The sequence below is a fragment of the Cyanistes caeruleus genome, chromosome 6, assembly GCF_971803275.1.
Source record: "Cyanistes caeruleus chromosome 6, bCyaCae1.hap1.1, whole genome shotgun sequence".
Taxonomy (NCBI): domain Eukaryota; kingdom Metazoa; phylum Chordata; class Aves; order Passeriformes; family Paridae; genus Cyanistes; species Cyanistes caeruleus.
Window position 1 is genome coordinate 51,381,243 of NC_141706.1, and position 14,631 is coordinate 51,395,873.

At 34.0% G+C, this 14,631-nt stretch overlaps 1 protein-coding gene across 3 annotated transcripts in view; it reads right to left on the reverse strand.

Annotated features, from left to right (window-relative positions):
- EML5 (EMAP like 5) overlaps positions 1-14,631 on the reverse strand; it is a 96,669-nt gene that overhangs the window by 14,632 nt on the left and 67,406 nt on the right. For all 3 annotated transcript variants that reach the window (XM_086894223.1, XM_086894222.1, XM_086894224.1), the window contains exons 27-31: positions 13,706-13,832; positions 5,513-5,591; positions 4,462-4,591; positions 3,463-3,561; positions 1,584-1,604 (exon numbers count right to left, since the gene is read on the reverse strand). In XM_086894223.1, the coding sequence (XP_086750349.1) occupies positions 1,584-1,604; positions 3,463-3,561; positions 4,462-4,591; positions 5,513-5,591; positions 13,706-13,832 (456 nt within the window). The remainder of the gene's footprint in view (positions 1-1,583; positions 1,605-3,462; positions 3,562-4,461; positions 4,592-5,512; positions 5,592-13,705; positions 13,833-14,631) is intronic.

A 14,631-nucleotide genomic window follows, 5' to 3' on the forward strand; every position in this document is an offset into this window, starting at 1 on the left:
TAAACTAAATGGCCAAAAGTTTTATTCTGGGTGGCAGACAGAAACTCTCACCTAGTTTCCCTGAGTAAGAACTGACAAAATTTTTCAGAGCAAGATCTGCAAGGCAGAGAACGTGGACTCTTAGGTCCTTGTATATGATGGAGTCCTTCTGAAAGTCTCTGTCCTGACACTGAATCTTGCCTGTGTACTCCACACTTTCACACGAGAGATGTTCTAAGGTGTCATCTCGTCCTGGGAGCAGTTAGATAAAGCCACCATGGGCTGGCAGGACAGGAAAAGTCTTCAGTAAGGTGGACCAAATCTACACCCAGTCATTAGAAACCTTTATTTGCCATTCCAGCCTAGTACAAACATTACTTCTTCAAGAACCACTGCATCACTGTAGACAACTGAAAATTGGAACTAGAAAAGCTAAAGTTTATCGTACAAAGGATGCCAAATAGCCTTCAATAAATTTTAAGTAAAACAATTCAACTTTCTAATGAAAGCAGGCAGCAGCTTGGATTCCAGACTAAAGGTTCCAGAAAGAAGAAAATAGTTAAGAGTGTTTGTTTCAAGCAGTGACAACAGAATTTAGTAACATACACAAGCTCAAACTGAAGTTGAAGTAAGAAGAAGGCACGTGAGACAGGGAAAGTTTTCAGGGACCATATGCAGGACTAAAGATGTTCTTTCATATAAATATCCATATCTTCACTGCTTTTTTAAATACAGGTTAAAAGTGTGGGAAAAGGTACCTATATTCTTCCTCCCATCCTTACAGCAAGCACCATTTGCCATATTTAATAGAAGTCAACTCACATTAAAGATGTCAATATACATTTGTTCTTACAGAACAAGCTTTAGATCCACATGAAGATTATTACACTTTCTAGTACACATGACCACACATTTATGCATCTCTGAAGATTCTTCACAAGACATTTATGGCTGCTCAACAATGAACTCGCTCGCACATGATGGTGATGAGTTTTTGAAATTACAGTTGAAAAAAGAAACATATTAATAAAAAATATCTCAGTCAACACTGTCAAAATGTCAAAGACCCAAAATGATAGAGGAAAAATTAAACTGACATCATAAAAAGCATTTTGGATCAGTGGTAATAACTGCATGACAATTGTACATAAATATGAAAGGTGATTCATTTTTTCACTCAGTCACCTAGGCCTCCTCAATAGAATTTACTTTAGAAATGAATATTTAAAATTACACTCAACTGAAGGTCTAAACCAAATGTTGTCAGCCCCAACACATCTACAAAACTGGCAAGCATACACAGGAGCATACACAGGAATGCTACAGTAAGAGAATGTATTACAAGTCACTAATCACTAAGCAGCAAGAAGGGAATATGCTTCAACAAGACCAGTTTTTAAGTGTGTTCTAACATTTTTAATTTTTCTATATTTACAGTATGCTGAGCTGTTTTGACTTCTATTCAGTGCTGACAGAAATATGACTGATACATGGGGTTTAATAAACTAAACATGAATTCACATCACTTATGGCTCTATAAAGCTGCAGATGGCTCCTAGATAGACTAACTACACCTGAAGATGTTAAAATATTTTTTCCCTTACCTGACATATCTGCTGAGTCTCCTGTAATGGAAAAGCAGCAGAAAAATAATTAGATCAGAAATAAGGTAAGTGCTAAAGAAAAATATATGCCACATTCAGTGTATTTTCTTAACACACACTTGATCTCATCTTTTTGCATTGCAGCAGAACCAATACTGCTGTTAAAGATGAACAATTACTGATAAAAGGAGGTCACATCAGAAATAAATCATAGAATGAATATATTGAATGAATGAATGAATATATTTTGATTTCCATTCTGAGCTACAAAACTAGATTTTGGTGTATGTTAGGTCTCTCTCAGACAAAGTAAATGAAAAACATTTTTTTCATGTCATTGGTATTTTAACAAATTGAGAAAAAATGCTAAGTAGCATTTGAGTGCCTGAAGATTCAACAAACATTTTGAAGATTTAAATCATGACAGTGACACTATTTGTGCCAACCATATTAGTAGGAAAAGAAGCAGCAGTTTAGTATGTTCTTTACAGAGTATATACAATCCTTAACATCACTTCAAAATAAAAAAATAAGTAGTTTTGAGATATTTCACTTCCAGCTTATCTTTCATTCTCTTCTTAAAAGTATATGTAATTTTTAAGAGACATCTGTCCCTAATGTGTATGCTTTAATTCACATAACAAAGCAGTTAAAATTGTTCTACTGCTAGTTGATGTAGAAACGATTATCAAAATAAAAAAAGGATTAAGTCTTGTGTTTTGTTTTGGGTAAGATGAACACTGTAGAAAAAAAAATCTTCACATCCCTCCTGTACAGAAAGGCAAACAAGGCCAGATTAAGAAATATGATGAAAAAGCAAATTCTCAAAGACAATACAAGATTTGTAATTCCTGCAAATGTTCTTTGCAATCAAACGATAGACAAAAATCTGCTGATAATTTTTTCCATTGAAATAATTTCCATTAAAAAATTGTTTAAAATTATGTGAGGCAAGAAACTCACCAAGAAAGGAAGCTATTTTAGCTAAGCAGTTAATATTATCAGTGAGTCTATTTTAATGAGACATGCACCTAAAAATCCAAAAGACACAGGAAAGCTGGTAATAAACTCTGCAGAACTGATTGGATTTATATGAAACCTCTTAAACAAACATGAAGGGGGAAAAAAAGCTATTTTTGGTTGAAATCAAATAAGGGTTTTTTTTTTTATGTATTCTATGCACTGCAGAAAATAATGTGGGTTTGAGTCTGCTGAGAACCAATGGAAGTTATGAAAACAACAACCAGATTGTAGGGCTACAAAAATCACTATTCTACAAAATCTAGAAACAGAAATTTCTACCAGTTATGCTAATGCAAAATGGGAATTTTTTTTTTCTTTTTTAAACTTGGTTAGTTCATAGTTCTTAATGTCACTATGAAATATATATATGTTTTCCCTCTAAATTTCAATTTATCTGTAGTGAACACCATTAGGGTTTTTGTACTGCCTGGAATATTAAGACTATATCATATCCAACCACCAAGTAGGTATTATAAATCTACCTGATGAGGTAAAGCCTACATAAGATTGACATGTATTTTAAGAAATGAAGGTTAGCTCTATTCAGCTTCTTTGGAAGGTCTAAAGCAAGCTGATAGTTCAATACAACCAGACTAATTTAATGGGGCTTAAGATTTCTGAAAAAATCTTTTTGATAATACTCCAAACAGAAGGTAATTTTAATCTTTCATGCCTCAATATTTTTGTCAACTTTATTCAGTTACACTTGAAAGAACATATAAAGAGGGCAGGTAACTGAGTAACACTCATGCAAACAGAGATAGCATAATCAAATATTTTTGTGATTTATCATGGATTTACAAGGCCCTGGTTGCATGCTGTTATGTTAATTCTTTTTACAAAAATACAAACATACCTACTTGGCCAGTTGCCACTATGTTGATAAACTTGGGGTGCTGATTCACAGTGAGGCACAAAATATCATCATTGTGTTCCTGGTAAAATGACTGAGAGCCTAAAAATAAGAAAAAAAATCAAACCCAAGTTCAAATTTAATTAAAACATTTCTACACACATAGAAATGGCTAATGTTTGAAAATTTTATAATATTTGCTAGAAAACAGCATTATTGTCATGTTGCATTTTGAAGAGTAAAACCAGAAAACATAAACTCTTATTTTTTTGTCTTGACTTCAACACACAGCACTCAGCAACTCCAAACTATGCCCTCAAGTTTTCCACATCAAGTTTTTAACTATCTCAGAAACAAATGGCATTGCATACTTTTATAAAGGTCTAAGTTATCTAAACTCACTTTATTGAGTGTTTTGGGAAGGAATGTATGTGATACAGATGGCTGAAAAGTAAACCAAATAAAAATATTAACTTATATAAATACAGATATATTAATATAAATAATATATATTCTATATAATAATATAGAATATAGTATAAATAATATAATTGCATATTATATAATAGGTATATAATACATAATTATAATATAATATAATAAATATGTTAATATAGAATATTAACTTATTATTAAAGAAAAAAACTTAAATTACAATTAGCCCATTGTTCAGCTCATTGTTCATTAGTTTCTCTGATCATTTCAACATGCAAATTTTAGCAAGCTAATACCAAAAGACCCAAATCTTTACTTCCTTTAAAGCTCAATCACCAGGAACGTTTTAGTGCACTTGTTTGCTTATGCAGCTATTATGAATATTCTCTACATACTGAAACTTTAATAATAAATAATGAATTACAATTAATTACAAATAATTAACAATAAACAACAAATAATATTTTTTCCACATGTTTTTACAATATTAAAGCATATTAATTACTTTACAAACAGTAACTCCATGTGTGTGAAGAAACATTTTTCCTCCAGTGGGTTTTCTCCTACCTGTTGCCACATTATACAAGATGCCAATAGATGCAGTGTGATAAATTACATCAGCACCATCATTCAAATAGTGCACATTGTTCCTGCAGTCCTTGCCTCGATACCCAAACACCAGCTCCAAAATTAGGTCCTGAAAAAGATATCCTCATCAATGGACATTCAAAACCTTAAAGCAGTTATGAACTTTATAATCTTCTGCTCATTCTTGTCACTCACAGCTGTGTCATCCTTTCACACCTCTCAGGGGATGCTGCAGAATGTGCATATAATACACACAGACATATATATATATATATATATATACTGAGATACTCATACACTTGCACATAAATAAAGCGTAGTGAAGAATAAAGTTCTTTTAACGCAGAAGACACTAAGAAACAATGAATAACAAATGCTGGTCCACATCTTAATTCCAGCCAGCAAGTAGAAACCTAAATTACAGCCTAAAACTTCTAGAGCGCTGATGTCAAAATGCTGTTTATTATGCTACACAAAATATTTTGCAGAATCAGCAATATTTGGGTTGGTAGAGAACTGCGTTTTCTAAGGTTAGATGAAGTTTTTACTTCAGATTAATCAAAAATTGGTATATTTATTTGCAATTGCCACCACAGGTGCCAAAGCTAAACTCATCATTAATAGAATTTTAAAATTATTTTTAAAACTCTTATCAGTGATATTTTTAACGAATTTTTAAAATAAATTCAAAGAAGATTGTAATAAAAAATGCTTAATTTTATTAGCAACAATACACCCTTTAACAACTCAATTATCTAAACAAGACATCCTGCTTACTACAGTCAGTTCTAAGGTTTCATGATTATTAAGAATTGAATTATACTCCATTTAATTTGCAAGAAAAAGAAATATAGTCTTCTTTTTATTTACAATCAAAACTTCTCTCCCACTTTTTCTGCTATTTACCCGCTATTCAGTATTTCCGCCTTTGATATACTTAGAATAAAACAATCATTTGATGTGTCCACATGTGTGTCCATTTCTGGCAAAACAAAATCCTAAAGGAAGAGAAGAGCAGCATTTTTCTTACCTCTATGGGTCTCTTTTTTTTCCCCACATTATTTGTCTGAAGTTTCTCCGGCTGTGGCAATGCCCTACTAACTGGTGGTCTGAAATAAAGAACTGTGAATAAGAGAAGGCTGTCCGTCACCCATTCCATACTAACAGTACCTTCCAACCTCCTAATGCATAGGGAAATCTTATAGCCCTGTCACACTCAACTTACATGCATACTCATCTTTAAAAGAAATACCTCTGTCAAAGGAGAAAGACAAAACCTAAAAATCCTTTGTTTAACATGCTAGGTTTTCTAATTCTTCCACAGTCCATGGGGTTAATGCAAAAGCTTGTTTTAAAATGACTGACCACTTTTAAAATAATATTCTTCGCTTTTTCCAGCTATGTTTTCAAGATACTTTCATTTCTCTGCAGCTGTTTTACTGATTAGAGGCTTCTCTGATTAATCTAATAATGCCTCTGCCCACATGACTCCAGCAGACCCCTAACTTTTCCTACTTTTGTAATAGTTTCTGAGGAAGAACAGATGCACCTGCCCATTCACTGTTACACAACTGAAATGAGATACTGATCAAAGCTTACATGGAAGTAAACCAAGACCATGCTGCATAACTTATGTTCCACTGTTCTGAATAGCCCAGATTTAATTAGAAATATCAATTAGATATGTTTAACAAATATCCATAACATCTTTCACATTACATTCAACTGTACCTATACAAAGAAACACACAAATAAGCTTTATTTATTGAATATATGCAACTATTCCTAGTAATTTGCAGGAGCATTGATTACCTATAGATCTATATGTATTCTATAGATACAGCACTTCTGGCTGTGATTTAAGCTTGATCTTTAAGAGGAAAATTTAATTTAAAAATAAATTCTATGTACAAATTCAGTGATATCCAGATGATTTAATCCAGTATGCAGTGTAACATAAACTAATATCAAACATGAAGCAAGAGGTCTCTTTCATATTCTTTTTTAGTATGAAATGCTTCTAATCTCATCTCTGCTCTTGAGTAACGACTTTGATTCAAAATAATGACTGTCTCTTCTCAGAATGATAGAATATGGTTTGTTTGTACACTGTGTATTTTGAATGACAGGTGGAAAGTATTTTTTCAGTTATTCAAATAAAATACCATTTTCTTAGATTTACCTCATTTTCCCTGCCTAATCTTAGTGCAAAACAGCTCACTCCAGAATGCTTCAAAAGACTTTAAAATTTTAATTTCAGATTTGTCATTGAAAACTCTGAAACAGCCTCATTACTGTTCCTCTAGAAATTACCAAAACACAGCATAAAAAGCCCTTCTTCCACTTGTCAGCCTCGTATTTGACCCAGAACACTCAAACCTTGTCTCTTTCCTCCTCTCCTACCCTGGTCCTAATTCACTTATGTCCATGTGACACAGAGGGAAAAATGAGTTGGAGGGGAAAGAAAAAGAGAAAAATTAAATATAGCAGAACATATTTGAAGTTTGAAGAAAGCAGTAAAAACTGAAAGGACATGGTTCCAACAGAGGTTTATGTTACTGGAACTGAATATTTCTCTGCTGCTTGGTTCTAGAACACAGCATTTTTATAACATTCGCTGTCTTTAAACACCTTGTGATAGATTTGAGATAGATAAATGGGAGAAGGGGTAAAACAATCTCACGTTTTACAACTGCTTGAGAAGATCATCTGTACTTAAAGGCTCTACAGATACAAATGCAGGTTGATATCATCCTTAAGTAATCATTAGAGTACATTCACATTTGTCCATTACCACACAACAGAATAAAGTGAATGTACATTGGTCAGGAAAACTTGAACAGTTTTACTCATCTGCATTATCTCACAGGTCACCTAAACAATTTATCTAAGTGTCTGTCCAGGAAAGACTAATTCTATATTGATCCACAGCAGTGGAACTGGAAATTACAAGTATGCATGTATTTTCTTCCCAATTAAGTTTCAAGATAACAACTTGAGCATTTAAAAACAGGAGTGCTGAAGGATATGAGAATACATTTTCCAAGTCCTTTTCTAAAGGTGTGAAAGCTGAAAGTATTTTAGATTTGCTATGTAATGTGCAGCAAAGTGACTAATGGCATATACAATGCACAGTGGACATACACCTGCACGCAGAACTCACTGCATGCTCAAAAACTGTGTGGAAAAGGTGGGAAGGAGAGCACGAATAACATGTTGGGGTGAATTCACGTATGGATAGGTCAGTTTTAGCATGGGGAAGGAGAGCTCCAGCCATCTATCATAAGGGAGATAAATGCCTCAATATTGGCACTTTATTTTCAACATTAAAATAGATTTGGTATATATATTTTAATATTTATTGTTATGATACCATAAAAATTGAGTACAAGCACTTTGAAGTAGTTTCTGAAACACAAAAATACCGTGTTCACAGTTTCAGACATAGCTTAAATATTTACTACCCATTTTTGTATGATGTATTTCATTCCATATTTTCCTTATTGTTACTGAGTATCTAAAGTTACTAAACAGAACAAGGAATGATTTTCTGTTATATGTAAAATCACCACCAATTCTTTGACATCTGTGGTAACTTATAACAGTGTGATTTACAATATTTATTTCTGATTTAAAAATACAAGTATTATTTTGGGCACAATTTCATAGAGCAAATTACAGTTGCTGGTACAGAAGAAAAACTCCCTTCCTGTGTGGGGCACCAAAGTTGCACTTTATACTTAGTGGGACTTGCAGAGAACTTAGCAACTGATTTTGCACTACTCTTCAGCATGAAGTGTCCTGCACTGCCCTCCCCAAAAGGTAGGCAAGCATAAAGTATAAAATTAATTTTAAAAGTAAGGAGGACTTCTTTCCATTTACCCTTGGCAAGTTCTTCAAAGTCATTTTTTACACTTTACAGAGGTCTGATTTCCATTAGAAGATAATGAAGGCTGATAGTTTCAAAATACTACTTCTTGACAAAAATTACTTATAATTATTGTCATGTGTCCTATGAGCAGCAGTTGCCAGTTTATACTCACTAATGCAGATACAGGGAATCTAATGCTTAAATAATTTAGTAGCATATACACCTTGACATGTCAGGCGAGACTGTCAAATCATCACATGTAAAACAGCTTTCCACTAGGGGGCTAGAAAGAGGGCTAATCTTTCTATTTTTTATAAATATTACTGAAAAATACTACTTGTGAAACACAGGAAAGTGTAATAGTTCATGGAATTTGAGTTCATATTGGTAGGTAAAACTATCTAGCTTATTGTATGAAACAGAACTACAATGAATATATATAAATTTCAGGTTTTTCATACAGCAATATTCTGAAGAGTGATAGGTACATGGTATGGCACCCACCATGACAGATGGCTTTTAAGGAAAATAAATGGGAGGTGGCAGTAAAAGATGAGCTAGATAAGAAAATAAAAGCATTACCTGGAACCTCTTTTCAGCAGCAGATGGGAAAGAGAAAAGGATTACTTATACAAGTTTGGCTGAAATTTATGTGCCAGTGAATTATTCATATAGGTAATTATTGCTGACTTCCTGGTTTGTATACTTCTTTTTACAAGGGGATTATTCACTTCATAGACTATATAAATCTATTATTTGTAGAGAAAACTCCCATTCACTTAAATGGGAATTATGAACACATGTTTGCATGAGAATATAATTCTTTGGAATAACTCTACTGTAAATAGAGAAAAAAAGCAGAAGCAGAACCAAAATCCTCTGAACTATACCAAGTGTCTAGAGTCAGAAAACACAACACCTGACTAATTCAAAGACAAGTTGTGCAGGTTTAACTTCCTGAAATAAGCTGATGGATGGAACAGTCAACTCACTATTAAATACAGATGTTCAAGTTCAGTCACAAAAATACATTCATTTATAGTAAAATAAAATTATCTCAGCTAATCAGAATGTGTGGGGTACTGATATGTACTATTTTTTCATGACTACTTAATTCAGTTTATGTTGATTGAAGATACTTTGCACTGGATAGGTTTCCTCAGTCATTTATGATGAAATACTCCTCTATTTTGGCTATATAATTTGTCTAACCAAAACCCATTATTAATGATTACAGCATACAGGCATGTACAGATTATTTCCTAATATTGCAGTCAATAGCATGCAATTCTTCAAGGAGTACAAAATTCAAATACCTCCAGATATTTTTCACAATAAAGCAAGGACTACTTGGATTCTGTTGATAAAACCAATCTACACAGATCATAAACCAAATGCAAATCTTTCAACTCTCATCACAGGGCCATGCAATCATTTCTGTAGACATTTCCTTTTTAGTTGCAAAGTGAAGAGATTTTTTTTTTTTTCTTGAATTCAAAATTGAGATTATTTGATAAGCCTTTATACTTCAGTAACTGGCTTTTTCACTTCTTCAAAGCATGGGTTTTAGCTCACCTCTGAGAGGAAAAAGTAATTACCTCAAACTAGTAAAGGGAGACCATTCTTTTCCATCAGATTGTTCCACTCTACAGTTTGCAAAATACGTAACTAATAACAACTAAACTTATGATTGGAAAGAATGACTTCTGAAATTTCAGGGTTTTCAGTCCCAAGGTTAATGCTCTGCACTAGTGTACATTCCAATGGACAAAAAAGCTGGCTTAAAAAACCCCTATTTTCTAAAACCGGGGTTTTTTTTAAGTTAATGTTAAATTAAAAAATTTTTGTAATCTAATTTATTCTACAAATATGATAAGCAGAGAGAAGAAGCTGCTGGTGTAAAGTCAGTTGTTATTTTTCCCTTTTCATTTTTACTCCTGGCTTCCCCCCTCTCCCAAATCACACAAGTTTACAAAATGAAAGAAAATAAAGATGATTTTTTACAAAAAGAGCTCTGGAATTTGTATTATTTATATTCACATCACAAGTCACTAGACTGGTAATCAGAAGTGGAATTGCATTGTGTTCATTTATCCAAAATATATATGGAAGCTGTCTGTATTAAATCTCAGAATTTCTCCTTCAGTGGCAATTACAAGGAGATAGTTGTGAGCTTTGGATTAAAAATGTTTCATTTCAATAGCTCCCTTCCTCTCTCATTCCACTGGAAGCAAAGTTCAGATTTATTTACTGTGTGTATTGAATACAAAAGAAACTCTTCCCTTGTCAACCTGTGAAGGAGTAGTTTGTAAATACTTTTTAGGTTGCTTCCCATTTTGAATACATAAGGATCTAAAATAAGCTAATTTTGCATCTGTCAATATGTAACTATACACACAAAAAATGCTCAAGAATAAAACTAATTTTTTAATTCATTTAATCAGAGGCAGTTTTGCCACAACACCTGGTTGTGAGTTATATCTGGGAACGTATGCAGAACAGGAAAGGAATTTTCAAAATATATAAGCTGCAGGGGTCATTTCATGCAAGAGATCTCAGCACATGGAGTAAGATATGGTTTTATTTGCTTGCAAATCTTTAAAACTGATGGTGGTAAAATTTTACTGAAGCTCCTGGTTGTTTAATTTTGAGATCTCTTGGTACAGCCATTTGTCTGTAAGGTACATTAATCACAGCACTGCCCCTTTCACAGCCACAAATAGCCAGCTTCAGGGAGTGTAAGAACAGAGTAAGAATGGAGCATTAGACTCCAGAGGCATCTCCCAACCTTCAGTGCTGCACAGTTCAGGGAGTAGCTGAGTCAGAACCATTTTCAAACTCAACCATGCTAGACTTTTTTTCTGAGTAATTTACCTAGCACAAAAATGTACTAGGAAAGAATTCTTAGTAAAGGATAGAAAGAATTTTCAAATGTATTTTGTGCTGCTGAGTATCCATAATGCTATTACACAACCAAATTACACACACAGTACTCATCTTTTCACATAAAAATATTTTCTATAAACATTATTATTCAGAAATGATAAACAATTCAAATTACAGACCTAAGTGCTGCCTCACAGCAGTGCCATTGTGTTTCCCATAAAAGTTAAAATAAGTATTCCAATTTCAATGATATAGCATGGTAATTTCACTGCTATAGAATAGTATTTCATTAGTAGAGCTGGTGTTTAATGCTGCAAACAAACCTTAGACCAACTGAATCTGAATGAGATTTTGACTCCACAGGGGCAGCTCAGTCCGCAAGTCTGCAGGTTGGCCCGAGGATTTGTCGTGCTGCAGATTTCACAGCACATTTTTGTATATGTATATATTCTAAATAGAGCAGGTGCAGAAGTTCATAGCCTAATGCAGGCACCTACCCCAGGGGCTCCCCTATGAACACGAGGTGGAGCAGCAGCCCAGACCCTCGAGCAGCACAGGTGCACTGGCAAATGCTGCAGCCAAGGCAGGTATGCTCCCTTCACCCACGAAGCTTTAGTGGCTCCAGCCTGATGCTGCAAGCACTTAGACAAGCTCTCAGACATGAAGTCAAGCTGCTCCTTAGCCACCCCAAAATATTGAGGAAAGGAGGATGAGGTTTGATCACCTCCTCCCAAATACTCCAGCGTTCACTCATGTCAACTCAGAGTTAGAACTGCACTTACGTTTTGTCCCTTAACCCTTTTCTACCCATTAACAAGCTACTCTTTACTATTAAAGAGGTAACTTCACTTCTTTTGCAAATTGTAACTACTTTCCCATGCAGCTTAAGTTATTAAAATGCATTTAATCCTGGACTTCATGTACATGAACTTACCTTACTACCCCCTGCCTTCATAGGAAGCAAAAATAAAGAATCAATAGAAAATCAAAATTATTATCTATGACAGTAGACTAAAACATTTACCAATCTTACACAATACTAACATCAGAACAGAAGTTAAAATACATACAGTAACCATAGTCTGGTTTTATTCTTCACAAAAAAAATTTCTTTCAAGTCTTAGGGCCCCAAACTTTTCAACAATGCAGATAATGGAATTCTTTCATGACTTTTTTTGCATACTGAGTCACAATTTAATTACCTTACTACAGAATTAATTTTTAGTAATTTATCTGAAACTGAAAAACACGGTTCACTCAATTTCCAGAAACAGTTATTGATAGAAACACAAGAGGTTTACAATTTCATTAAAAGAAAAAAAATCTTTAATTAAAGTTTTCATACCTTGCACATTATTTCTTTTTGATTTCCACATCAAATACATCACATTAAAAAAGAGAAAGACCACCTTTCATAAATGCAAGACAGGGAACCACAGCTTTATACACAGTCTTTATTCACTCTCTCCTACAGCACACAACTTAGAACAAAAAGATGATATGAAACTCCTACAAAAGTCACGCTGCATTTCCCAACAAGGGTATCACAGACCTGTCCAGCTTCACTGTGGAACGAGGCTTGAGCATTGCCCCAGACCTCCTCACATTCCTGCAGAAATTTCTACTCCCCTATTTCACCACATCCTTACACCCTTTTACATCCTCCTGCTTTCCTTGCTTCCCTCTCTTCAGTATTAGCATTCCCCAATTGCCCTATTAGGAATCTCTCCTGCCTTTTTCCCCACAAATACAGTCCACATCTAGTTTATGGACAACAAACAACTTCCAGGGTCCTGTGCTCAGCTGCAGATTCTACAACAGATAATATTCTAGAGGTTATAAATTGTTTTTGTTCTTTTTCATCTACTTTATATTCTGGGTTTATTGTAGTCTGCTCCCCATCCCATTCTCTTCTAAAGCACACAATAGTGAACAAAGATATAAAACTAACACTGCAAAGCAGCCAACTTCATTTTCCAAGATTCATTAACAAAAACTGCAGAACCACTGTGGACAGAATTTGTCAAAGAAAGGTAGAAATTATGTGGAGACTGAAGCAATGCAAGAAGCAATTAGAATTAAATTCATCAGAGCAGTTTGTTGGAAGAACCAAAAAATGGAGAGCTGTCCTTCACTAAAACAATTGTACAGGCTCATGCCTATAATGCCATTGCTAACAACCAGTCAGTATTTCAGTTTCAAAAAAACGTATTGTTAAACACCAGCAAATAATTAAATCATCTCAAGGAACTCCCCAAACATAAAAATATGCATACACAGTTTGTAGCCTTTTGTGCTCTCTGAAAATAGATGCAGTCTAGTCCTTTGGGTCATCTTTTTTTTTTCTTCAAAGAATTATTTATTTTTATCATACTCTTTTAAGTTAAGAATTATATATTCCAACATAATTTTCTTGTACTATTATCTTTTCTTGGTTGATTTCTAGAATTGTAATTTAGTAATTACCTTTCATCTAAGGTTGGCTCCTTTTGTTGCAGATGAGGCTTAATTCCAAACATTGGTCTAATGTTTGTTGATAAGGCTTTGATGGTGTAATTAATTTCATTTTCCCTTGTCACATCACTGTCATAACCTAACAAAACCAGAGGGAAGAGTATCAAACCAAAATAAGATACAAGAACAACAATGTAATCTTAAATTGTACAGATTTCAGCAATGTACTAAATTACAAAAGCAATGATAGCATGGATTATTAGTAACATAAATACACAACAGGAAGAAAGTAGCTGGGAATAATGAGCACTGTTAATAAAAAACATTAAAAAAAAGATTTCCCTACAATATCTTTGAGGAAAAAAAAACTATTAAAGAGTCAAGGGGCTTTAAAAGCTACCCCAATTCTGCTTGGTTGGCTATAACCACAATCACTAAAAAAGAACCTCGCTACCTGACACCTGCTCTTAAGACCTGTAAGATTCAATGCCTGGTTGTCCTCGGTTCCAGGATCCATCCATTTCTATGGAATCTATAGGTCTGCACAAGGTCCCTACACAGTGCTTAGGGACAGTAAGGCACATCAAGATGATGTTTATTATAGTAAAATAAATATTGGGAAAAGCTAAGTTGTGACCGGGTTGTTACTTACTCTCCATTATTTAGTTTTTTCAAAGATAGAGACTACTAATGCCAACAATGTGAATATGTCTTAACTCTGAAATTAACAGGACCTGACCAAGAGAAACTTCTGTGGATAAAGATGTCAATGTCTTTTCTTGTAAATCTTCACAGACCTTGCTCTCTTTTAGAGTACTTTTGAACATACAGCTTAAGAGGGTTCTGTGTAAAGCAGCCGAGCCTAGGGAAGATTATAGGGCTAAGATGTTATAGCAGGTCTCAAACAGAGGTTGAACAGAAACTTTGAAGACTGCAGT